Below are 27,171 nucleotides of genomic sequence, written 5' to 3'. Positions count from 1 at the left end.
GTGTGGTGTTGGTTGTTATTTTGGATTATTTTAACATGTCCATTAGTGAGGAAAGTAAACCGAGTTAAATGTCATATCTGAGTGAATGATGTTGTTGTCATCCTGTCTTTTATTCAGTGTATATATGTGGCTGTGACTCACAGTGTGGTAAAGAGCCTGTAATCATATGACCTCTTCCTCTATAATGAAGCTGTTGTTTCCTGAGACGACTCAATGTGACGTCACGCTCCCTGAGGAGCAAACACGCGAGTGATACTGAATAACCCTGTGTTGTTTTTGACTGGATGGGAGAAGGTCATGTTTGACCCCTGTCTTCTGGACACCTCCGTGTGTCTCCGGCAGACCCCAGGCCGCGTGGGAAGGACGGTCTGGTGGTCCGCTGAACGGGGATGCCATGAGGCTTTTAGTCTTCGGATGTGATGGGATGGGAGGGGGGTGGTCGCTTCCTGTCAGTCGGTCGCATTGTTTAGGGCTTTTTGGCTTCAAAACACGAAAGAGCTCAGAGTAATTCGTCTAGTGGTGCATATTTAACATGGTTTTACTACGGTATTGGGCCGTGTTTGGGTGATTCGTAATGATGCTGTGAAGGAACATTGATTAAAACCTCAGCAGATGCCGAGCGGTAATTTCTTTAAATAGACTGAATGTTTTTCCTGGATCTTACCGTTATCGTGCCAGGATTCTTGTATGACATGGCTCTGTTATGTTTGAATCAGATGGGAGTTGTGTTTGTTTGTTTAAATGCTTTATTTACTGTCTAGATATCATCAATGAATGGACTATTTCCAAATATGACTCAAATCAGATTGAAATATATTGTTAGTGGGTCTTTCAAATGCAGTTAAGCTTATCTTTTGTGTATTTGTTTAGCCAATGCTTTTATCCAAAGGACAATTTCTTTGTTTGTAGAGAGATGCTTTGTTTGTTGTTATATTAGTTTGTTTTATGGTATAACAACTCTTTGTCTTGTAAAGTCAGTTTTTGGTGAAGTCTGGTGGTGGTTTTTGAAGACCAGTACACATCTAATAGTGAGATCAGGGCACAACATGCATGAAATCAGAGCATTGAAGAATTAGCAGGTGCATCTTTACAGCTTCAAAGCTGTTTGTGTCTCTCATACTCGTCTTCAAAGCACTTCAAAGCTCTTTGATGGATGTTTTTTACTCTTTATCAGATCGGTTTATCACACAGGCAGACAAAGTTTTCTTGCATGTGGTTTGAGCTCAATATATCTTCTGTGTTTGTTTCACCTTACGATAATATAAAGTGATGGCTGTTAAAGTTGCAGCACACAGAGTTGATGTTTGTTTCTTTTTTTAGGAGGTTTTGAAGCAGCTACAAGGAAACATTGAGGAAGACTCACAAGATTCCCAAGCACAAATGGATTTTTTGGAAAGAATTAAAGGTGAGTATGTTAAATGGTTGGACAGCTGGCTTATATAGGAGTCATGTGAACGACGCATTTACACTACAAACTTTCAATCTGTTCCAAAATGTAGTGAACCACTTCAGTAGTTTACATTTTAGGCTGGGTTTCCATAAGGGGTGAAAATCAAACCATTCCTAGCGATGCGATACAGTATCGATCATCTCCACCAACGCTGCGATATTTGACGGTGCATCAAACTTTTATTTGAAGAAATTATGATATGATTAATTTATCAATACTTTCAATTACATGCCTAGTTAAGCAGTTACATTTTTAATAACTCACAAATGCAACCAAAAATATATATATCATGAAGGTTTAATTAAACTCTTTAAAAAAGGCACAATCTCTGTCCCAATTGCGACATTTACAACAATAAACTAACAAAAATACATTTTGTTTTAATAAAGAAAAATAAATAATGAGGGAAAAATGTCATTTAAATCAAGCTTGTGATGTCAACAATCAAAGTCTTGTAGTAGTGTTTCAGCTGGTGCTGCCAAAGGTGTTCTGCCAATCTGTTTGTCCAATCCATTTTCCAAATACAAAATATATCCAAACCCACGATTTGCGTCAAATAGCAGTCATAACGTTTTCTGCTGTTTTGGCTGCTATAACCGCTTTGTTGCTGCATTGAATTCACTTGCTGACCCTAACACGTGAAAATAAACGAAAATGTGTGCTTTGGCGGAAATGCAGAGATGGGAATTACGTTAAGCAATGAGGATGCGTAGAGCGTCAAAATAAAGGTACCTCATATTGATATTTTATATGTGGCATTGATGCATTGTATTGTTAGAAATTTAATCGATGCATCAATCCATACCAATCCATCGCCCTGATTTTATGTGCATTTTTATTCTCGCTTGAGGTGGTTTTTGACATTTTGAAAAAATGTGAATAATGGGAGATGGAAATGCATTTGCTGAATAAGTTCTGATGTTGTGAACATTAAACCCACATGACTGATTGTCTAGCTGTTTCTGCTGTCATTGTCTTTATCACATATGGGGCTCGATGTCGTTGCAATGCCCTTGCTGTTAGTTCCTGCATCAAAAACTCTGCATTCCTTCTTCTGTGCACAACAATCAGTTTAGCAATTACAAGCTGCACTGCTAGTAAATTTATAACTTGCCCAATCGTAACTAAATGCAGTCTTGTCTCCATTTTCTAAGCGTGCCTTGTTTTATTTACTGTTGGTTACCAATACCACCCTCATTCGTTCGAACAACTTGATGGAAACATTTTCATCACTTTTTTTTTCAAATTTTGAAAAGATTCGCTTCACGTTTGGATGGAAACCCAGCAATAGACGAGCATAAATAAGGTAGACAGCATAAATAAGCTGCCTTGTAAGGTACATGGTTTTGCCAGAATGTAAGCCAGTATAATGTAACATTATTATTAGTCAGTAAATCAATGTCTCTGTGTGCTTCATGTGCAATATATAGAGGCCTTAAAAGTATGTAGAAAGTATGATTATGTAGATGCAGGAACCTGTTTGCATGATGTACAGATTTAATAAACATTCATAAGGTTTCATCATTGTGTTTCATTCTGCAGAAATGAGTCTTGATCCCGGCACTTTCTCTGGTGTGAAGCTGAGGTCCAAGACCTCTCTGCAGGGCTCTGGTTCGGCTCATTCGACCGACAGCAGCCCCAGTCCCAGTCCCATGAGCTCCTTCTCCAGGAGAGGGGTAACCGGCGGGACCAGAGACAGCGCTGGGTATCTGGAGGAGCTGGAGAAAGAACGGTCAGCACTGCTTCGATTACTAACTCTTGTTTAAGTAGGGTGATTAAAGGATTCCCCACTTGAAGCTCTTACAGGGTTTTGTCATTAAATGAGATTTACGTGATAAACTGCGGGGTACAAATGGTACGGTCCAGATAGCTCAGGTGACAGAGAATAATTATTCGTAGATTATGGCTTTATAAACTAGCAGAAGTGATGTCATCAAATAGGTCTGCGTTAAATAAAACAATTGATTAATAATAATTTAAATCACTGTTTTAAGTAATATAGTTTATTAAAGGTGCAGTAGGAGTTCAGTACATGGTAATAACATATTGTGAAAATCCTAAAAAGACATCTTTATGGATAATTTTTGCACTAAATAAAGTTACAAACCTTCTATGTAAATATCAGAGAAAAATTTAACAGATTATTACAATGCATTTTTGGCACCTTTAATGTTTATGATTGATAAGCAACGTATTAGCTTGGTGCATTAATGTAGAATAAATACAGTCTGATCTGTTTTCTTTTAATTGTTTTCTCATTCATCGTTTCATGATCTTTTGTCTGTATTATATCAGGTCTTTATTGGTGGCTGAGTTGGAAAAGGAAGAGAAGGAGAAAGATTGGTATTATGCTCAGTTACAAAACCTCACCAAACGGATTGACAGTCTGCCACTCACTGAGAATGTAAGTCAGACATTTCTGTCATTCTCACTGTACGCTGAGCTCATTAACCGGCTGTGTGTGTGTGTGTGACCTCTGTGTCATGTCATGTTGTAGTTTTCTCTGCAGACCGACATGACTCGCAGACAGCTGGAATATGAGGCCCGTCAGATCAGAGCCGCCATGGAGCAACAGCTGGGCACGTGCCAGGACATGGAGAAACGGGCACAGGTAAGGGCACATACGGAAAGTAACCGTGTGTGAAAGTGCAGATAATGTTTACTAAACAAGATTTCATCGCTTTTCAGGTGCGTGTCGCACGGATACAACAGATTGAAAAAGACATGCTGAGGATTCGGACGCGTTTACCGACTCAGTCGGCGGACTCGGAGGTAACAGATTAATCTGCCAATGCTGAGATTCAGTAAAGCAGTCAACATTCATCTTTACATGCAAAATTAGCTATCTAGTTATTATTAATATTCATCAAGATTTTGCTAGTGCTTTATATTTTCAGCTTCAGTGCTTTAAATTAGATACATTTAGACACATAACCTATATCATGCATATATGGTGCACTGTCTGTACACAACATAGATTTATATTATTTACATATACAAAAGTTTGTGTTTGTCTGTACTTGTGATTGTCTTACTTGCTGTGTTTCCATTGCAGATTTGCGCAAAAATTTAGCGTTATTTTCACACACTATTGCAAATGAAGGCATTTCCATTAACCGATTATATGCGACTAAAACATAGTTTTTACTCTTGCGATAAGTCATTCCAAACATCACGTCGACTGATGTTGGTGGGTTTACTAATGCCACATTCATTGCACTATGCATTATTTTCAACTGAAGGAGACGTAAGAGTATTATCTAAACATTTATGCCAAGGACAGCCCCTTATACTTATGCTGCGTTCACACCAGCCACGGTAGAGGCGTCAAGCACGAGTAATTTCAATGTTAAGTCAATGTAAAGACGCGTTGACGCGCGTCTGGAGGTCTTGCGGCGCGAATGCGCAACGTGGTTCCGCCTTATTTGCACGTCTAATTCATGCAAATTGAGCGTTGCCGCGGGAAATGCGCGAGTTGAAAATTTTTAACTTTGGTTGAAAAACGCGCCGCGTTAACCAATCAGGAGCTTGCTCTAGTAGTGACGTGATTACAGAAAGCGAGCGAAGTTGCAGAAGCCCCTCCCATGACGCGAATTTTTCGTGAATGTCTCGGTGACTAGAGTATTACGCGCAGCTTTCACGCGCGTATGAAGCGAGTAAACTCAAAATGTTCAAGTGGCAAACTAGACCCAGTGAACGCAAAATTGACGCCTCAAACGTGGCTGGTGTGAACCCACAGTAAGGAGCAGAGAGGTGTTTCTTGGAGGTAATAGTACATTATTTTTTAAATCAAAAGAGACGTAGGAGTGTTATGTGAACATCAATGCCACTTGCATCAGGTGACCTGAAAATGAGCATAAACTGTTTTCATTGGAGTTTTGCGAAATACACATTTTCCGAATTGCCTGAAAAACCACCTTATGCAAGCGTAAAAACTTTTTTGCGATATATGGGAGTTTTGCTAAATTGACCGTATTTTTATTCGCAATGTCAATTTGCTCAATTTTAAGGCTAATGGAAACGCAGCTACTGTGAGGATGAATCTGATTGGACGCATCTGCTTCTTCCTCTGTGTTTGCTGTAATCCTGTTGTCTGATGTATGTAGGTCATGAAGAGCTTCATGCACCAGCAGTTGTGCTCCTATAGCTCTAGTCAAGCTTCATCTCTGATCTCTCTCCTAACACATAGAGCTGATTATCTGGCTGTATCCAGAGACTCTTTCCACCTGTCTTAAAGTTGATCTTGTCCGTCCCGTAGTGTTGTTTTGTCTCTGCAGTGCACATTTGGCTCATTTACTTTATAGATTATCTCAGTTTCATATCAGCATTTTGTTGCAGGTCAAGCATGAACCTGTGACCCAGACCGAAGGCGCCCATGCATCAGGAGATCCCGCCAGTGCTGTTTGCTCTCAGGTAAGGGAGACCATTTTAATGCATTCAGCTATTTGTGAGAATTATTTTGCTGATGGTCCGTTCTCTGATGGCCCTTTTTTGGCAGTGGGTGCAGAGCGATTCAGGCCTTTTTAAAAGCCCTTTCAGTCCACACCGAGAGCTTCTGTGTGCTTTGAATATTAATGATTTGAATGCAAATGCTACTGGTCATTGAGATTAAATGAGCCTTTTTTTCTATTTCATACAGTTTCACTTGCTTAATGCTGTAAGCTCCTGTGGTATTTTTAAGACAGATGGCGTAAGCGATATGTCATTGGATCAACTACAACATCTGTGCGTTAGGATTACTAAATTATATTTGCTCTCAGGGCTCCAGTTCTCGGCTCGATCATGACTCGGTCAGCGAGATGAGCAGCGCTGGAAGTTACTCAGTCCCGCGTCGACTCACAAGTCATCTTGGCACTAAAGTGAGCCAGACAAATGCATTCATTATAAACATCCTGACATCATCAGGGTCTAAAGCACAATTCATGTTTCATGTACACAGGTGGAAATGGTGTATTCTCTTCTGTCCATGCTGGGGACTCATGATAAAGATGACATGTCTCGAACCCTCCTGGCCATGTCGAGCTCTCAGGACAGTTGCATTGCCATGCGCCAATCCGGTTGCTTGCCGCTGCTCATTCAGCTTCTCCATGGCAACGACAAGGATTCGGTGTTGCTCGGGAATTCTCGCGGCAGTAAAGAGGCCCGGGCGAGGGCCAGCGCCGCCCTGCATAACATTATCCATTCACAGCCCGACGACAAACGAGGGCGGCGTGAGATCCGGGTGCTCCACCTGCTGGAACAGATTCGGGCTTACTGTGAGACCTGCTGGGAGTGGCAGGAGAGCCACGAGAGAGGTGTGGACCAGGACAAAAATCCAAGTGAGTCTTAACTTATCCCGTCTCATGTATTGCCTTGTCAAGAATAGCACAGAGGATATAAGATCCTTATTATTTTTAGTTGTATAGGCATTGCAAACTGAAGTACGAAAGAATTTTAATATGAACATAAAATAAACAAAGTTATGCTTGTTTGAAAAGTCTGGATATTTGAATATTTTTTGTTAAACATACTTTTAAGATTGTAAAGCTAGGGAATTATTTGATGTAAAATATTTTTAATATATTTAGATATATTAGATATTAGACAATATATTTAGATATATAAATATAGTATATTTTGCACTATTTCTAGGTGGTTAACGAAATATTAAACCAACTAAATAAGTGAATTGTTTAGTGAAACAGCAGGATTTTCAGTAGTGGTTTCAAACATTTGGATCCCACTATTGATACACTAATAAATTAACCAGACTGATCTTTATATTAGGGGGGGGGGGGGGTCGAAAGATTAATCACGATTAATCACATTCTAAATAAAAGATTTTCTTTGCATAATATATGTGTGGGCTGTGTGTAATTATTTTGCATATATAAATACACACGCATGCATGAATTTAAGAAACATTTCTGTATGTGTTTGTGTGTGTATATATTTATAGATATATAGATATAGATTTTTTTTAGTGCTGGGAAAAGATTAATCGCGATTAACCGCATACAAAATAAAAGTGCATTTTTGCTTAATATATGTCTGTACTGTGTGTAATTATTATGTATATTTAAACACATACACACATACATTTCAGAACATTTTTATTTATATATCAATTTTTATTGTTAATATATAATATATAAAAATATAAATAAATATATATACACATGTAAATGTTTCTTAAATACATACATGAATGTGTGTGTGTGTGTGTGTGTGTGTGTGTGTATATATATATACATACAAAATAATTACACACAGCGCACACTCATATATTCTACAAAAAATTCACTTTATTTTGTATGCGATTAATCTGTTCCCAGCACTAATTAAAAATATCTATATCTATAAATATACACACACAAACATACAGAAATGTTTCTTAAATTCATGTATGTGTGTGTATTTATATATGCAAAATAATTACACACAGCGCACACAATATATTCTGCAAAAATGCGCTTTTATTTTGTATTCGATTAATTGCAATTAATCTGTTCCCAGCACTAATTTTTATATTGCATAAATAAAAAATACTTTTTTATTTATACATGTATTACAGACAATACACTAGCAAATACAATATTCCAACTCAAACTTTTATTTTGAATGCGATTAATCACGATTAATCTTTTGACTGCTCTAATATAAATATTAACCTAAATTGAATATGATTTCAATCAATAAATAATAATTTCTGTCTTATTTGTGAAAACACAATATTGTGTATATATCTCATTTGCTGTCATTTAGTTGTGCAGTGTGTGTGTATTGGCATTACACCACAAATATACACACTTTACCGTGTCGCACACATTACAGACCCTGAGCACTTTATTCATTATAGATATCAGTGGTATGAAATGTTCTGGTAGAAAGGAGACTAATGGATGATTTCATAACTGTTCCAAGTGTTTGGACACGTTATTCATGTGTAATCTCATCATTAATGTACAATGTTTTTATTACAGTGCCCTCTCCTGTCGAGCATCAGATCTGTCCAGCGGTTTGTGTTCTGATGAAACTGTCCTTTGATGAAGAGCACAGACATGCAATGAATGAACTTGGTATGTTTTCCAATACAAACTGAAATGCATTTATCAATTTATTCTTGTTCAACCTTAAATCAAAGAATCTTGTTGGCTAAATCGAACTTTTAATGCAGGAGGCCTTCAGGCAATCGGGGAGCTTCTGCAGGTCGACTGTGAGATCTACGGCCTGACCAATGATCACTACAGTGTTACCCTCAGACGATATGCTGGGATGGCTTTAACTAATTTAACCTTTGGTGATGTTGCTAACAAGGTACTTTATCTGTCTTGGCACTATCCGTATAAGTGTAGTTATTCTTGTCAAGCTATTTAATTGTTCCTTTCATGCCCACAGGCTACACTTTGTTCAATGAAAGGTTGCATGAGGGCCATGGTAGCACAACTGAAGTCAGAAAGCGAAGACCTACAGCAGGTATCACTGTTTGGAATTGCATGTTTTGTATTGCTAACATTTTTTCATGTTGTCCATGATACTAAACTCTGTACTGCTTTAGGTCATTGCCAGTGTTTTGAGAAACCTGTCATGGCGAGCTGATGTAAACAGCAAGAAAATATTACGGGAGGTTGGAAGTGTTCGAGCTCTAATGGAGTGTGCCTTAGAGGTTCAGAAGGTGAGTCTGATATTCGGATCATGTGAATGCATAATGCAAGTAATCCATTTAGCAATGCATTATATCTTATTTTCCTTGATTTCCAGGAATCCACATTAAAAAGTGTCCTGAGTGCCCTTTGGAACCTGTCAGCACATTGCACTGAAAACAAAGCTGATATCTGCTCCGTTCCTGGGGCTTTGGCCTTTTTAGTGAGCACTCTAACATACAGAAGCCAAACCAACACCCTTGCCATTATAGAAAGTGGGGGTGGCATTTTAAGAAACGTATCAAGCCTCATCGCCACGAATGAAGAGCACAGGTATAGTAGAAGATACTGTATAATTTAAAATCACATCATCCTGCCACAACAAGTGTGTAATATGACTTTCCCTGTCTCTCTTTAGGCAAATATTGAGAGAAAACAGTTGTCTACAGACCCTTCTTCAGCACCTCAAATCACACAGTCTGACAATAGTGAGCAATGCCTGTGGAACGCTGTGGAACCTCTCTGCTAGGAACGCAAAGGATCAGGAGTCATTATGGGACATGGGAGCAGTTGCCATGCTGAAGAACCTCATTCACTCCAAGCACAAGATGATAGCTATGGGAAGTGCAGCCGCGTTGAGGAACCTCATGGCCAATCGACCTATCAAATATAAGGATGCCAACATAATGTCCCCCGGGTCCAGTTTACCGTCCCTCCATGTTAGAAAGCAGAAAGCACTATTTGAAGAACTAGATGCACAGCATCTCTCTGAAACCTTTGATAACATTGACAATTTGAGCCCCAAGGCATCTCATAGGGCCAAGCCCAGACTTAAGCATAACGTTTACGGTGATTATGATGGTGTGTGTCGATCAGACGGTTACAGTCCTAATGGAGTCGGAGTTCGCACACCTTACATGAACATCCCAGTGCTCTCTAGCCCATCTTCTCGGGACAGAGGAAACGCAGAAAGCGGCCGAGCCGAAAGAGACAGAAGTTTAGATCGGGAACGAAGGGGATTTCATTCTGATGCTGAGCCTGCAAAGCGAATGATGCAGCTTCCTACAACAGCCGCTCAGATTGCAGTAGTTATGGAGGAAGTCCAAAGTATGCACTTAAGTATGGATGATAGAACAACAGGTTCCACATCGGACTCTCACGTAGTTCAAGACGACATGATGAGACGGCCGACTGCCGTTCATGGTCACCAAAACCTTTACAGCTACAAAACTGACCCGTCTGGTAGACCGTGCCCAATTCCCAAACTGGAGAGCAGAGCATCTAATGACAGTCTGAATAGTGTAAACAGCACCGATGGCTACGGTAAGAGGGGTCAAATGAAGCCATCGGTGGTGGACTCCTACTCAGAAGACGATGAAGGCAAATGCTGCGTCTACAGAAAATATCCTGCGGATCTTGCCCACAAGATACACAATGCAAATCACATGGAAGATGACAATGGCGATCTGGACACACCTATTAACTACAGCTTGAAGTATTCAGATGAACAGCTGAACTCTGGTCAACAAAGCCCAAGCCAGAATGAAAGATGGGCAAGGCCTAAGCTCACGGATGGTGAAATGAAAAGATCTGATCAGAAACCACCTAGATCCCAAAGTCCAGGATACCCCATGTACACTGAAGGCAGTAGTGAAGGAGAAGACAAACTGAAAAAGTTTCAGCCTAGGTTTGCTCAACAGGGCATGTCTGGATTTAGGCCAAGGGGCTCAAGTGAACAAATAAACAGTGGCTCCGGTCATGGGCTTAACAAAAAGATTTCGCAAACGCTGTGTGCTGTTGATGATTATGCAGATGACAAACCGACTAACTACAGTGAGCGATATTCAGAAGAAGAACAGCTTGATGATCAACCTGCAAGTTACGGTCTGAAATACAATGAGGATCGCCATATAGAACAGCCTATTGATTACAGTTTAAAATATCCTGATGCTTCCTCCAAAAAGGCCTTATTTAGTCATTCAAAGCCATCGTCTGCCCAAAGCTCTGTTAAAGACCATTTAAGCCAGGATAGTTCCTCCTCTGTGGCATCTATAAAGAATCAGGGAAGGCAAAAGCAGCTCCACCCATCATCTGCTCAAAGCAGATCAGGACCAACTAGAGCAGTTCAGAAGAACCCAGCCTGCAAGCCTTCCACAATAAATCCAGAGACAGTACAGACATATTGTGTGGAAGACACTCCCATATGTTTCTCACGTGGTAGCTCTTTATCATCTTTGTCCTCTGAGGAAGATGAAATGGAGAGCTGCAAGCGTAACGTCGGTTCGTCTAATAACTATTCAAATATGCCTATATCAGATAAAGATGCCACAAGTGGCATTACACAAGACCACCGGACAAATGAGAGCCAGTCATCAGTGCATTATGTCCGCATGAAGCCACCACGACATCAAGGAACACACTTGGGACATGGAGATGGTTCTAGGCATCACAAAACGGTGGAATTTTCATCCGGTGCTAAATCTCCATCCAAAAGCGGTGCCCAAACACCAAAAAGTCCTCCTGAACATGACGTACAAGAGACTCCTCTCATGTTTAGTAGATGTACTTCTGTCAGCTCACTTGAAAGTTTTGAAAGCCACTCCATTGCAAGTTCTGTGCAGAGTGAGCCGTGCAGTGGGATGGTCAGTGGAATTATCAGCCCGAGTGATCTGCCCGATAGTCCCGGACAAACAATGCCTCCGAGTCGTAGCAAGACACCACCACCTCCACCACCACGATCCACATCGGTAAAGCAAAAGGTTACAGTCCCACCCCACTCTGATAAACAGAATTTGGCTCCAAGGCATGCAGTTGTCAATGCAGCCGTGCAGAAAGTGCAGGTTCTTCCAGATAATGATACTCTTCTACACTTTGCCACAGAAAGCACTCCAGATGGCTTTTCTTGTGCTTCAAGCCTTAGTGCACTGAGTTTAGATGAACCATTCATCCAGAAAGACATTGAGATGAAAATAATGCCTCCAGTTCATGAAGATGACCACAGTATCGAGACAGAGCTTGAGAAAGAGGACACTAAAGAGCCCAACGTTCAGGAGAAACCACCATCAGCATCTGAAGTTGGAAATGATCTCTTAGATGATTCAGATGATGATGATGACATAGAGATTCTAGAGGCCTGTATTAATTCAGCAATGCCAACAAAATCATCACGGAAACCGAAAAAGCAGTCGCCTTCGAGCACCTCAAGAATCCCCCCGCCTGTGGCTCGTAAACCAAGTCAGCTCCCTGTATATAAATTGTTACCGTCACAAAGCAGAGGGCAACAGCAAAAACATGTGACCCTAACCCATGGTGAGGACATACCACGTATATACTGTGTTGAGGGAACACCCATTAACTTTTCCACAGCAACATCTCTCAGTGATCTCACTATTGATTCACCCCCAAATGAGTTGGCAAGTATGGAAAGTTCAGCTCCCCATGCGGAAGGATCTGGACAAAGACGAGACACTTTACCAGAGGGAAAAAGTGCAGAGAATACAGATATGGGCGTGTTACCTTCCACAATATCGGCTGTGGGTGAGAATGAAGGAGATGATATTCTTGCAGAGTGCATCAATTCAGCAATGCCCAAAAGCAAAATTCATAAGCCGTTTAGGGTGCAGAAAATGTCTGATCAGACTCAGCATCCATCTACCGCCACTGGCAATCTGGTTCAGCAAGACCTGGAAAAGAAAAAGCCAACCTCTCCTGTAAAGCCTATGCCACAAAGCAGCGAGTACAGAGCAAGGATGCTTAAACGGCCAGAGGGTCCCCATAACTTACCAGAAGCGGTTTCATACCCAGATAAAAACAAAGAAACCAAAAAGCATGAGCCCAAAGTAGCATCAAAAGAGTTTGCTGATAAGCCTGCTAATGCTGAGGAGAGACCACGTCCCGGGTTTGCTTTTGATTCTCCGCATCATTACACACCAATTGAGGGCACACCTTATTGCTTCTCTCGCAATGATTCGCTTAGCTCCCTTGACTTTGAGGATGATGACATTGACTTATCTAAGGAAAAAGCAGAGCTGCGCAAAGATAAAGAGCAAAGAAAAGTTCCACCTTTGAAGTGCAGTGCAGAACAGCCAGTAAACGCCAACAGAGTGCCAGTATTTCAAACAGCTCCAGCAAAACCAATTCAAAAACAAGATAGTTTTTCACAAGCATCCAAAGATAATACAGTAGCACTGTGTGATGAGAAACAGAAGTTTTCAATTGAAGACACACCAGTGTGTTTCTCAAGAAACTCATCGCTTAGTTCACTTAGCGATATTGACCAAGAAAACAACAACAAAGACTGCTCGCATAAAGATGATGTAACCCAGATGGAAGTACCCAGACCGCAAGCCTCTGGTTATGCACCAAAAGCCTTTCATGTGGAGGACACTCCTGTGTGTTTCTCTAGGAATAGTTCTTTAAGCTCTCTCAGTATTGATTCTGAAGATGATCTTCTACAAGAATGCATAAGTTCGGCAATGCCAAAGAAAAAGAAACAACCACCAAGAAGCAAGATGGATGAAGCTGAAGTTAAGGAAGATAAAAGCATGATGGCCGATGGCATTTTAGCAGAGGAACCAGATCTTGTATTAGACCTCACAGACACACACAGTCCTATTTCGGAGCAAGCATTATCACCAGACTCCGAATCATTTGATTGGAAAGCCATTCAAGAGGGTGCAAACTCTATTGTTAGCAGTCTACATCAGGCTGCAGCCAGTCTCTCCAGACAAGGGTCTTCTGATTCGGATTCAGTTCTTTCCCTCAAATCTGGCATCTCCATTGGGTCACCTTTTCACCTTCCATTAAACCAAGATGACAACAAGCCTGCTGCAAACAAAGGGCCAAGAATATTAAAACCTGGTGAAAAAAGCACTTCAGAGGTAAAAAAGAATGAGGAGGAAACTGCCAAGAGCCTGAAAGGTGGGAAAAAGGTATATAAAAGTCTAATAACAGGAAAACCCCGTCCCAGTCTTGAAAGCATGTCTTCTCAGCACAGGCAAGCTCCAGCACCCGTGATATCCAGGGGGAGAACAATGATTCATGTTCCTGGTGTGAGAAGCAGTTCTCCTAGCACCAGTCCGGTTCCTAAAAAACCACCTCCACGTGGTCAAATGACAAAACCACCCTCCCAGGCACCAGGTGCTGGAAACTCTCAGAGAAACATAAAAGTGCCAGCAAGTTCTGAACCTAGTCCTGCCAGGGATCCACCATCTGCTCCAGGAGGATCAAGTAAAGGCTCCTCTCGATCAGGGTCTAGAGACTCTACACCTTCTAGACCGGTTCAGCAATCACTAACAAGGCCGATGCAGTCTCCTGGTCGCGCCTCAGTCTCACCGGGTAGAAACGGTCTGACCCCATCAAACAAATTATCCCAACTGCCTCGCACTGCATCTCCCAGCGCTGCTTCATCAAAATCATCAGGATCTGGCCGCATGACTTACACTTCGCCAGGAAGGCAGTTAGGACAACAGACACCAACAAAGCAGAGTGGTTTGCCAAGAAGCACCAGTGGGATTCCTAGAAGTGAATCTGCCTCAAAAAGTCTAAACCAGTGTGGAGCCACAGGCCCTTCAAAAAAGGCAGAATTGTCCCGAATGTCATCGACAAAGTCTAGTGGGAGCGAGTCGGATCGGTCTGAGAAACCTGGGCTCGTTCGTCAGTCGACATTTATTAAAGAAGCCCCAAGTCCAACACTAAAAAGGAAATTAGAGGAGTCCGCCTCCTTTGAGTCACTATCTCCATCCTCCCCAAGCCAATCCCAGACTCCAGTATCTAGTCCATCCTTACCAGATATGTCACTCTCTTTACCGTACCAGGCGAGTGGTTTGAGAAAGTCCCCCAACGGTCAGAATTCCGTTGAGAATGGTGATGGTAAGTCACTTCGAAGACATGACATCTCCCGATCCCAATCGGAAAGTCCGTCCAGGCTCCCAATCAACAAGACTGGAACGTGGAAGAGGGAGAACAGCAAACATTCGTCATCTCTCCCAAGAGTCGGCACTTGGAAAAGAACGGGTAGCAGCTCATCGATTCTCTCTGCATCTTCAGAGTCCAGTGAAAAGGGGAGAAGTGAGGATGAGAGGCAACTCCTCAATCCTCCTCAGAAATCTGGCAAAGAGGGAGGGCTAGAACGGAAGGGAACATGGAGAAAAATGAAAGAAAGTGAAATTGCACCTTCTATGACATTAGACCTACCAGAACCATCTAATGATGCTGCTTTCTCCATGGGCGCTGCTATGTCCAGAACTGAAGATGTCTGGGTAAGAATTGAAGACTGCCCCATAAACAATCCAAGGTCTAGTAAATCTCCCACAGCAAACACACCTCCTGTTATTGATAGCCAGACAAGCAAGGGGTTTCTTTTTGACAGAGACTCAAAACAGACTCCAGCAAATGAGACTACACCAATGGGCCACGTGGGTTCAGAAACCAATCTGAATTTGCTCAGGAGTACAGAGTCCCTTGATAAGAGAGTCACAGATATCAAGCCCACACCGAGTAATCCAAACATTAGCACGGAGGTTCATGAATTCCCAGTAGCTGAACGCACGCCTTTTAGCTCGAGTAATTCGAGCAAACACAGCTCCCCTAGTGGTGCTGTAGCTGCTAGGGTCAGTCCTTTTAATTACACACCAAGCCCCAGAAAGAGCAGTGTTGACAGCGCAATACCTAGACCATCTCAGATCCCTACACCTATTACGAGCAATGTGAAGAAGAGAGACACTAAAGGGGACACGACTGAAAGTGGATCCTACATTGTCACCTCTGTGTAAAGCTATCTGGTCCAGCGGCAACCAGTAAAAACCTCGTACAGACTCTGGCCTCCGCCGCCGTTATATAACTCGTAGTCGCAACCTGCGTTAGGTAACTTTCTAGCTGGTTGCTTGCCTCTATATTGTGCTTTCAAATCCAGAGAGAACACTATTTGACAATTTGTACTGTACAGACGTATGTATATATTTAATTTAACCATGCGCCAGGAACCTGTATGTTGCTTGAATTGACAAAGATTACTGCTAAAGGTGGAGTACATGGGATGCTGTTAAACTGTTGGTGGACTTCAATACTAAATCATTTCATTTTTTAAGGATAACGACTCTAAGCTTGTATGAATACAGATGCTAAACTCATTCTGCTGTTGCATATTGTATGTTACATAATGGATTGTCTCCTTGCATGAACCGATTCAGTGGTATAGTATTTCCTATGAAGATAAACATTTCTGTGGACACATAAACTGTACTGATAGCTGTATTGTAACATTTTACACGTATGTGTGTGTATGAGTGTGCGCGCTTTTGAAAGCAAGAAGTAACCTTTGAATGATGATATTGACATAGATTATATATGAAACATAGATCCATTGCTCTGCTGTTTGTGTATAGTTGTTGCCGGATGAGGCGAGCGTCTTTTCGATGGACCTGTAGTATTGGAAAGGCTGAAATAATGTTGAAAAATTAAATTATTCCTGTAGGTTTTGGTGTTGGTACCTTTTAAAAAGCTCATTATGCTTACCCTTTTTATTTCGTTATTAAGCACATAATTCGATAGAACTGTTTTGCCAAAACCACAGTGTAAATAATCACTTTTTTTGTCTTTCATGCAATAAAATGGGCAGATTGATGTTTACAAGATATTTCCAATAAAAATAGTAAATCTACACAATAAACTATCATTTTTGTGAATGTGGTATGATCATTTATTCTAGAAATTATTCAGTTTCATTGAGACCTTTAATAAGCATTTTCGTTAAATAGATTTTTTCCACAAAGTTTAGGTCATTTAGTGTAATCCGGTTACTCATATAATTTGGCCGGGTAAACAAATGGCTGATTCACATGCAGTCAGCTCTCAAAAATGTATTAGTCATAAGTACCCTAATTATTATGACTTCATGTACAATTAGGACTCATTTGTAAACATTTTGTGATATTGCCATATTTAGTACGATTTCAGACCTGTAAATCTTGTGAATTAGTTCAGACATTATTCGATTTATTTGGGTCCCTCATATCGACATTACAAGAAACAAATCAAACTTCTCACTTTAACTTTAACAAGACGAGCAGCTGCATCTCATTTTCAAGTTTAGTTTTTTTTTAGCTGAAAAAAGGAAACTGAAACTAATAGTTTATTTGCACATGCAGCCTGCACACATTTATTTAGCTCATTTTAGAAGATCACACCCTTCTTTAATATTTCTAAATAATGAATGCAATATAAAAATGTAAGCTAATAATAAAAGTGTCTTTAATGCATTAAATATAAGTTGCAGGATTTGGGATATCAGATGGGTTTAGAGAAGGTCTCGTCATTTCCTGTGGTTTTCCCTTTAAAGTGGTTTGAGTGTAATTCAGTCAGTATTCATCACCGTGTGCTTTATGAGGTAAGACCTAAAACTATACACTTATTACATAAACATATTATATATAGAGACGTGTGTGTTAATAATGCATATAAATGATTACATAATGTACACTGTAACTACAGTAAACAACTACGGTTACAACCTGTAAATGTTTACATGAACCGTCATTAAACAGCAATAGATTGAATTAATCATATTTAATTTTATAGTCAACTAATGTAAAAGGTACCAGTTTAAGATCTAAATATATTTTTTATAGTGGAAATCTCTACAATGTTCAAGGAGTGAATACATGTACACTCTTACATTGTTTTGTGTTATCCTACACTGTAAAAAAAAATTGCTGTAATTATGCAGCTTGTTGCCAGTAACTTACTGTAGAACATAAAGACTTGAAAATGTTTAAATAACATAAATGTAAAATCTACAGTAAGTTACTGGCAGCTAGTTGCCAGTATTACCCAGTAATACTGTAATTTCTACAGAAATTTTTTACAGTGTTAACACATTATGTGTCATTTCGTGATGATTTTATGTTCAAATACATAAAAGGGACAACACAAGATGAGACAACACATTAAATGTGGACATCACTGTTTAAGTCTAAATAATGTTTTTTTTTTAAATATTTTTTACCAGTTATGTGGTATTTACCAGTATTAGGGTGTTTTGTGTCACATTTTATGTTGTTTGATTAATGTATCATTGTTTTTATCCTTCATGTTTTGCATTTGTGTGCATCACAATTTATTAAGTTTTGATGACCTTTATTATGGTGGTTAACTGTATGTTGCAAAATGCGGTTAAGAATTGGAAAATACACAAAGCTGCATTAATGTTTCCTGTAATTTTGACAGCAAATGTGTTCACAGTATTTGCTATTAAACCCTTAAACACTTTCTGAGCAAAGAGTTCCTGTTATAAAGGGTCCACCCAAAATAGCATCTGTTTGCAAAATTTCAGACTTGCAAGTGAGAGTATAAAGATTTTGATGGATTTGTGTGTTTGTGTGCTTTTTTCAAATAGGAGGACCAACTGGGACGCTTCATCAGTTCAGCCAAAATGAACAACACGTCTGATTACAACACAATAGATTATTTTAATTTTGATTTTAATTTTAATGAAAGTTTTATGAACTCTCCAGAGGCGAGTAGATCTGTAACAGCGACTTCTCTCATCCTCTACTTCTTGACGTTTCTCCTCGGAGTTCCCGGCAATGCATTTGTCGTGTACATTGCCGGGATGAAGATGAAGAGGACGATTAATACAATATGGTTCCTAAATTTAGCCATAGCAGACCTCCTGTGCTGCCTCTCTATACCGTTCAGCATGGCAGAGATCTTTCTGGACCATCATTGGCCATATGGATCTGCCATGTGCAAGATTCTCCCATCAGTTGTAGTCGTCAACATGTTTGCCAGCGTCTTCACATTAAACATCATCAGTCTGGATCGGTTTATTCTGGTGATAACACCGGTTTGGGCTCAGAACCATCGCAGTCTCTCGATGGCACGGATCTCCTGCGTGGTGGTCTGGGTCCTGGCTTTGGCTCTCAGCTTGCCCTTCATGATGTTAAGAGAAACTTACACACATGATGAACTGAACATTACAGAATGCACATATCACGGTAGTGAAGAAGAAGAAACTTTTGAAAGATCTGGTGTGTTGAGCATCATCAGATTTGTGTTTGGTTTCTTCATACCTCTCGTGTGCATCGCAGTATGTTACGGGATCATCGCACGAAAGTTAGGCCGAAGTAATTTCCGCTCAGGTCGAGCGTTTCGCATCATGTTGGCTGTTATCGTGTGCTTTTTTCTGTGCTGGTTTCCGTACCACTGCGTGGATTTGATCCGGATGTACGGTGGGGATTCCAGCTCCTCGGTGGCATTGACCGTAGATCCTCTGGCCATCTCTTTAGCGTACATCAACAGCTGCCTGAACCCGGTTCTGTATGTTTTTATGGGTCAGGATTTTAAGGAGAAGGTTCGACTTTCTCTCAGACGTGTCTTTGAAAGAGCTTTTTCAGAGGAGGCCACACACACGTCACGATCCACACAGTCACAACAAATACACTCGCTGTAGTTTCATCTTTTTTTATTTAGTAGCCTCCTGAATCTTATTTACTGAATTGATTGCAAACCCAGTAGGTTACATCTTTTATGTCTTTGTGAAACTTAATCCAAGCAAAACTAATCTGAACACAAGTAGCTTATTCTAGCAGTTTTCAGTAATAGGAAGTGTGAGTTTTTTGGGGAGTTTTGGTGCAAGAACTTATGAAACTCTTAAGTGCATCTTAAGTGGCAAAAAATATATATTCAAATTCTTATTTTAAATATATTTCAAAATATATAAAAAATATTTTCAAAAAATGTATTTTCAGCAATATATTTTTGTCCATTTTTTGAAATATAAACTAGTCAACCTCATCTTAAAACCAATAACCGTTCTTGTCATAGGACAACTTTGATGAACTTTTTTTGATCCACTTCACATGTTGACTGGAATATTTAAAATATATATATATTTTAAAGTATTTAAATTCACATTGCATTGAAAGAAAAACTTTGTATGTTACAAACCTGTAAACAGATTTGAAAAGATTAAAATTAAATTTAAGCCACTTAACTGTAAACAAATATATAATTGAATATTTTATACATTTATACAAAACTTTATATTTTTTTGCCATATGGGTTGTAAAATTAGAAATGTATTTGAAATACATTTTGAAATATGTGTTGATATATGAAGGTTAAAACTAAATTCAAATTCAAAAATACATTTAATGAAGTTTTACTTTCTACACAATGTATTTAGCATATATTTAAAACACATTTTTAACCAGAGAAATGTATTTTTTGCCGTATGGGAAAATACGATTGGAGTACATCATTTATTGCATGGTTTTAATGGGAATTAAGTAAAAGTGGAAGTGTTTTTTTGTGCTGACAGCTCAAGTTAAAAAGCAGATGTAAGCAGATGCTAGATGTTATTATGAGACATTAAAGGTGAAGTTTATGGTGTTTACTGACAGAATCTGAACTGAACTTAAACTAATATTCTGTGTCCTAAATGCTTAATATCATATTTTATACAAAGTAAAAAAAACAGCATGAAGTTAAATCAACTTGGTTTTGCGAGTCAATTCAACATACTACATACTAACTGTGAATAGTTGACATAACTCATAAAAAATAGTTGAAGTAGCATAAAATATATGTTGATTTAACAAAATGCTGCATTTTTTTTACAGTGTAATGCTGTTTTGTAGTATTAGTATTTTATGCTGACATTTATACTGTCATATTATCTTTAATCAGAGAAATTTATTTTTTGTATATATATACTGTTAAGTAAAATCTTTAATGTTTAATTCTGTAGAATGTTCGTAGATGTTTTCTTCACATATTAAAATAATTTATTTGTGATCAATTTTTCATGTCCACTTCTCAATTGTGTCGGATTATCATAATAACAAAACAAGACACTTTGCGGACGGGGTCTTTTTCACCCTGCAGGCTTTATTAAATTTATAATGACCTGTTTGTTGTGTAAATGATGCTTTCACCCAAATGAATGTCTGTCGATGTAAAATCTGATATTAAATGTGTTTTCAGTTTGTCTCACCACAGAAAAGTTTGATATTAACCACCCAGACACATTTAAAAGTAAATAAAATAAGTTATCAAAATCATGCTGGGTGGCTTCAGTCCGTCATTGTTTTATCTCCGCCCAAATAATCTGTTTAGTGATCCAACAATTCAGTTTGTGTAATGTGTTTCAGTAATACATTTCTAAGATTTATAATGTGTTTAGAGACTATTCTCTGAAATGACTTTACATGGACTTTAGAACGAACATATATTAGTTGCTTTATTAGTTGCTTTAACCATGAATGACTTTACCAGTAAATACAAACTGTGCTGTTCACACCCAAATGCAGTGATTTTTACCAGTAAGATGTCATTCACACATCAGCATTAAAATACTGGTAAACTTGTTGAGAAAGCAGAAGTTACACACTGTGGGGATGTTGGAAAAATAAGGTGTCTTAAACAACTTTGGTGAAGAGATATGGATGTTAACTTCACCATAAGCACAGCGTGTGTGTACTTACTGTAGAAACATCCGTAAACAGTAAAAGCGTCCTCTGTATCAAAACGTTGTCAGTGCGTTCTGACATCGTCATTTGTAAATCCCGGTAATCCTTATTCTCCGTTCACACCAGTAAATTACTGGGAATCTTACAACCTCTCTTACTGGTAAATTGGCAGCACTGGTTCTGTTTACACATGATCTGTAAGAACTGCAATTTACCAGTAAAGACTGTGGCTGCGTCCCAAAGTTTTAAAATGATGCCTTCGGAGGCAGCATTCCAAGACACCCCCGAATTCAATGTTAGGTTTACTTTCAGTCTCCTGAGATACCTTCATTGTAATGGTCCACAACTCTATACGTGGGCGTGCACAGGGAATGTGATTGGTCGAGCCTGGTACAGTTCAAAAAAATTAAATGGAGGCCAGGAAAGTGTCTGACCTGCTGAAAAAAACAGCATCAAACCAGCATGGGAATTATGCTGGTCTGTTTAGCTGGTGGTCACTAGCATACCAGCACCAAAACACAATATATGCTGGTCTTGCTGGTTTTTCCAGCAGGGTGGAGCACAAATTTTGTGTAAATAAAGTTATCTTTTCAGTTTTTACATCCTAATTGCATTTTAGCAGATTAGTGGGATTAGTTATCACAAAGACGCTCTCTGTTTATATTTTAAGCTGAATTAAATTACACTGCCTATGAAGGCTGTCCAAAAGCGTTACCCGGAGCTGCCTTTAGCCGCCAAAGTCATTGCCTCATTAGGCAGAGATGCAACAAGTCAGCTACCTAAGCTTTCAGACGCAGCCATGTGTGAAAACCATTAATTTCTTAAAAAAATGATCATTGTTGTGAAATTAAAAAACCCAACCACACATGAAAGCTAACTTCAGAACTACAGAAGGAAATGCTGATATTTCGTAATTAAACTAATGAAATATTTTAAACAGTGAACTAAAAGAAAGTGACTTCCTCTTTTTAATACATAAAGGACAGCGTCTACTTCACCAAGAGCACACTCATCTTATGTCCATGCTTTAACATCTATGTTAAAATGAATAAATATATAAAGGAAAGTTTTTCAGTAGCCTATTTTAAATACAGTTTACCTATAGATGTTTATTGCAATACTCTTACGATGTGAGAAATTAATGTTAGACAGTTGAATGATATAAAAGGGTTTATTTAAGCTGCAGGCATACACATTTAGTTTCAGGTTACAAGCAGGATTTTTTTTATGAACCAGAGTTTAAATGTGAAGCTGCAGTTCACTCGACTCGCCTCTAGATGTCGCCATCTGCACTTTTAAATCATCAAGCTTCCACTGACAGAGACCAAGATCATAGTGATGTAATAAAGTACTCTGTCTCAAAAGCTACATCAAAAAAGGTGACTGTTATAAAGCCATCTAAACTCTTAAAATGTCCTGGACCCTTTCTGCTTTTTTTATCTGTTCTTCTCTCATGGTCTCAATCAGGTTCTTGTTTTGAATCTGAAGCCTCTGGAGCCATTCATCACGTAACCTGTGAGAGAGAAATAACAGAGATTCACTTCAAACACAGACAACAACAGAGGCATCAGCAAAAAACAAACAAATAAACAAACTTGATGAATGAACGCATTTCAGTCCAAAATGTAAACTGTTTAAAGTACCCTATATGCACTGTAAAAAATACTTTGCTGCCTTAAAAGTTTTTGTTAAATCAACTCGGATTTACAAGTCATGTCAACAGAGATGAGTTGTCACAACTTATAAAATATAGTTGAGAAAAGGCAACAACCTGTTGTTATTACAACTCATCTCTAGTCAATATAAATAATAGTAAGTTGAAATGACTTGTAAATCTGAGTTGATTCAACAAAACATTTTAAGGCAGCAAAGTATTTTTTACAGTGTGGAAAAAAAATTAATTTCTCTGGCCAAAAATATATTTCAAATATATATTAAATACATTTCTTAGAAAGTAAAGCTTGATTAAAAATATTTTTTAATTTGAAAATATATTTAGTTTTAACATTCATATTTAAAAATGTATTACAGGGGCAACAAATACATTTCAAATTTTACAACCAATACAGAAAAATAAATATATATTTTTCCTAGCCAAAATATGAAGGTACAAAATGTATAAAGTATAAGTATAAAATTTCAAAAAATGATTTTCAAGAAAAAAAATATTTTTTGTCTTGTTTTCAGTAAAAATTTCAAAAAATTCTTAAATTAAGATTCTTTTTCTTGATGAGCTAAACTATCCAAGAAAATAAGTCTAGTTTTTAGAACAAAAATATAAGTGATTTTGTGCATAAAACAAGCAAAAAAATCTGCCAATGGGGTATGCAAATTTTTTTTTCTTAAACACTAAATGCAAGAAAAATTCACGAAAATTTGCTTACCCTATTACCCTATTTTTGCCCGTTTTATGCACAAAATCACTTATATATGATATTTTTGGTCTAAAAACTAGACTTATTTTCTTGGATCGTTTTGCTCATCAAGTAAAAGCATCTTAATTTAAGAATTTTTAGATGTTTTTACTGAAAACAAGACAAAAATAGTAAGAAAAGTTTTTCTTGAAAATATTTTTTTGCAGGGTATGTATAAAATATAAACAATTTCCAGTTGAATATATATTTAATTTGAACCTTTTCACACCTACAGGTTTGTAACATACAAAGTTTTTCTTTCAATATGCTGTGAATTGAAATGCTTTAAAATATATAGGGGAGACCGGGGTTGGTTGTCACAACTTTTACTCATGCATGAATTGCTCATCTTCAAAAAATCTTTCAGCAGTAATTCCTACATGAAATGAAACTTTGGAGTCTTGGCCTTAAATGTGTAAACTTTTTACTTTTCGAATGTATTGTAACAGGAAGTAACTAACCATCAAAGACACTCTGACACAATGTGACAACCAACCCCATGGCTAATAGGATTTCAGTGATAAATTGGGATCTGAAAAGATAATGTGTAACTTTTTAGTTTTTTAAGCTAGAAACTTCAAATAAGTTTTAATATGAATTCACCCCTATGATAGTTGTTATTAATGCCCCTTATGTTTAAACAATGGAATTAAAGTGGGTGATCAGTTACTTGAATAGGCTTTATGCCCAGCTGCACTATGAACTTCAGCCAGCTCCTTGTTTCCTGTCTGCCACCATTGGACAAACTGACCCATCCAGGCGTGTATGATTATTGTTGTTGGGATTACTGAGGTCAGGCACACCTGGATTAATCAGCCCGTCCAACAATGGCAGACAGGAAACAAGAAGCCGGCCGAAGTTCAGGAAGTAGTGCAGCTGGGCATAAAGCCTATTGTCTACTGTGTTGAGAAATAAAATGAAATAATTTTTTGTGTTAAAACCTCTTTATTCAATGCTTTTTTTTTTAAAAGCTAACAAAAACAAACAAACAGACAAATAGTCTTAAAAGGTCTACATGTCCAATATTCTTATGTGACAACCAACCCCGCAAGCTATGTGACAACCATCCCCAACTGACTTCTTGACAAACATGATAAGCTAGCTGCCACACGGCTTTAACTTGATCGCTAAAAGATGACTCAAAATAAAGCTACTACTTTTAGCTTTTTAATGAGTGTTTTGTTTTTGAATGACTAATATCCTACAAGATCTCAACACAAAAACAACACCAACATGAAAATTTACTCTGACCCATAAAAATAAAAAATTGTCTCCTAACCTCAATGTTTTGTGTCTGCTCGGCAAAATTTCAAGTGCAAATGAGTAAGCTATTAAAGGCTAACAAACTGATATCAAAATTGTACCACAGCGCCATTTAGTATGTCTGAAATAAGCAGTGTGACAACCAACCCATGAGACAACCAGCCCCGGTCTCCCCTACATATATATTTAAATATATTTCAAAATATATTGTTTTTTGTTATCAATATATTTTTTGGCCATTTTTTTTATTTTGAAATGTATTCAATATTATATTTGAATTTATTTTTGCTGTATAGTAATAATACAGATATCTTAAATTATGATATAGATTATATTATATTAAAGGTCTGTTTGGTTGAATTTCACTTCTATAAATGTACAACATAACTTGGCAAACATTATTTTTGCAGTAGCTGTACCAAGGATTTGGATCTAAGGTTGGTGTCAAACCCTTGGATTTGTTTGAAGTATGTTGTGTTTAGCCTGATCTATCTATATATTCATTACAGCCGTCATCTCTACAGCTGTCATCACATTCACATTCATTACAATCAAGTCTAAAGCCTGGAGATTTGTAGCCCTATATCTGCTAATCCTGTCTGGAAATACCCTGACCTCAAGCTTTCATTTCCAAAAGAAAGAAGTGTTTATTAAATCCAAACTAGGTCAAAAAAAACAATTATCTTCTTTGAGGTCCATTCTTCATGTCATCTATCAAACTGATCTTTTATTTCAGTGTATTTTTAACTAAATCTTCTTCTGCAATTACCAGCCGCAACAAATGAGTGATGACAGGATAAGCGAACATCTCTTCAGCAGCATTATTTAAGAAAAGTTTGGACTGTGACAGACATACACACTTTGATAAAGCGCTGCTCTTCATCCGGGAGTCTTCATTCCCCGTCCTCTCCATGTGCTTCTCAATCTTCTGCTCCCAGAACTTCTTCAGCGTGTATTTATCATGGATACGAGCCGAGTTCATCATCTGAAAAAACAAACTTAAATATTTCAGGATGACAGATCGCTTCAGGTCTCGCTCTGAACTCTCACAGTTTTTTCATGGAGGATGTCATTTCTGTAGATCTTTATTCTACACAGACAACCTATTTATTTTTTACATTGATGATTGTATTCAAAGCACGCAACAAGATAAATGAGAACATTCACCAGACTTTGCATTAAAACTTTACAAAATGTGTTAAACATAATCATCTCTCAAGTCTTTCTGGCATGTTGTTATGAGTTCAGAAACCATGCTCATATCATTTTGAAAACATTTAGGATATATGAAGCTTTACTGTAGCTCCATAATTTACTCTTCTGCTGCCACAATTGGAAATTCAGATGAATATTTTTTTTTTCTCAAACTCATGAGACGTACCTTTCTGCAGGTGTTGACCGTTTAACCTCCAGGTTCACAGTTCTGTGCAGAAAAAAACATCAGTTGTGTTTTTTGAGTTCAACAAATATTTGCTCCAGTGATAATAAAGTGTAGGAGACTCACAGAGGCGTCTGGAGAACAGCACGTCCATCTGGAGGTCGTGAAGCGTAAACGCAGGTAAGACCATCTGCTGGACTCTCAGAGAGATCTGGCACGGCTCTTCGGCTCTTCCCCTAAATCTCATCATCGTTTATTTCTGGAGCAAAAACACAAAAGACAAATGGAGCCGTGAGCGCAGGAGCGATGCGTGTAAGCCGGTGGAATGCCACCACAGTTCCCACTGGAACCAGCAACTTCATTACACCAAACAACACTTGTGGACCTACAGGGCTTAGACGGGAGCAGATGAACTCCATCATACTCGACTCACTGTTCACATACAGTATAGAGATGAAAACTACACAGGTCAGGACAGGGTTTTGTTGTGTTTCTGAGGGATGTAAGGTCTGTCGGTGGTAATAATATTTGAAGTTTTATTTGCCATTTGTACAACCACGAGCATATAAGCAAA

The 27,171-nt window shown here is 38.4% G+C and overlaps 3 protein-coding genes across 8 annotated transcripts in view; 2 read left to right on the top strand and 1 right to left on the bottom strand.

Moving 5' to 3' along the window:
• The window catches only part of apc (APC regulator of WNT signaling pathway), a 35,636-nt gene extending 18,879 nt beyond the window's left edge, over positions 1–16,757 (top strand). For 4 of the 6 annotated variants that reach the window (XM_055207392.2, XM_055207389.2, XM_055207390.2 and 1 more), the window contains 14 exons: positions 1,321–1,405; positions 2,993–3,182; positions 3,746–3,854; positions 3,948–4,061; positions 4,139–4,222; positions 5,789–5,863; positions 6,211–6,309; positions 6,390–6,768; positions 8,413–8,508; positions 8,607–8,746; positions 8,828–8,905; positions 8,988–9,104; positions 9,191–9,405; positions 9,491–16,757. In XM_055207392.2, the coding sequence (XP_055063367.2) occupies positions 1,321–1,405; positions 2,993–3,182; positions 3,746–3,854; positions 3,948–4,061; positions 4,139–4,222; positions 5,789–5,863; positions 6,211–6,309; positions 6,390–6,768; positions 8,413–8,508; positions 8,607–8,746; positions 8,828–8,905; positions 8,988–9,104; positions 9,191–9,405; positions 9,491–15,845 (8,136 nt within the window). In that variant the 3' untranslated portion in view covers positions 15,846–16,757. Of the gene's footprint in view, positions 1–335; positions 623–1,320; positions 1,406–2,992; positions 3,183–3,745; positions 3,855–3,947; positions 4,062–4,138; positions 4,223–5,788; positions 5,864–6,210; positions 6,310–6,389; positions 6,769–8,412; positions 8,509–8,606; positions 8,747–8,827; positions 8,906–8,987; positions 9,105–9,190; positions 9,406–9,490 lie in introns of those variants that run through there. The other 2 variants (XM_055207396.2, XM_055207394.2) reach the window with 2 other exon arrangements.
• Positions 16,758–18,076: 1,319 nt separating this feature from the next.
• On the top strand, positions 18,077–21,091 carry c3ar1 (C3a anaphylatoxin chemotactic receptor). The gene has a single exon (XM_055207397.2). The coding sequence runs from the start codon at positions 18,503–18,505 to the stop codon at positions 19,520–19,522; it is 1,020 nt and encodes a 339-aa protein (XP_055063372.2). The 5' UTR covers positions 18,077–18,502; the 3' UTR covers positions 19,523–21,091.
• Positions 21,092–22,728: 1,637 nt separating this feature from the next.
• Positions 22,729–26,842, bottom strand: LOC129446159 (protein FAM240C-like). The gene is made up of 4 exons (XM_073874774.1): positions 26,724–26,842; positions 26,601–26,642; positions 26,080–26,204; positions 22,729–23,055 (listed from the first exon to the last, which is right to left on the bottom strand). Exons 3-4 carry the CDS (start codon positions 26,202–26,204, stop codon positions 22,941–22,943), a joined length of 240 nt encoding a protein of 79 aa, XP_073730875.1. The 5' UTR covers positions 26,601–26,642; positions 26,724–26,842; the 3' UTR covers positions 22,729–22,940.
• Between the last annotated feature and the right edge of the window lie 329 nt (positions 26,843–27,171).

This window comes from Misgurnus anguillicaudatus, chromosome 12 (genome assembly GCF_027580225.2).
Source record: "Misgurnus anguillicaudatus chromosome 12, ASM2758022v2, whole genome shotgun sequence".
NCBI classification, from domain to species: domain Eukaryota; kingdom Metazoa; phylum Chordata; class Actinopteri; order Cypriniformes; family Cobitidae; genus Misgurnus; species Misgurnus anguillicaudatus.
The sequence above is the reverse complement of the archived record's forward strand: the minus strand, read 5'-3'. Positions and strand labels throughout refer to the sequence as shown.

Bases quoted from the DNA above. Each gene is read 5' to 3' on its own strand.
- c3ar1 (XM_055207397.2), top strand. From the start codon at position 18,503: ATGAACAACACGTCTGATTACAACACAATAGATTATTTTAATTTTGAT.
- LOC129446159 (XM_073874774.1), bottom strand. From the start codon at position 26,204: ATGATGAACTCGGCTCGTATCCATGATAAATACACGCTGAAGAAGTTC. The intron at 23,056-26,079 runs GTGTGTATGTCT...TCTCTCTCACAG, and splicing joins AAGAGCAGCGCTTTATCAAA to GTTACGTGATGAATGGCTCC.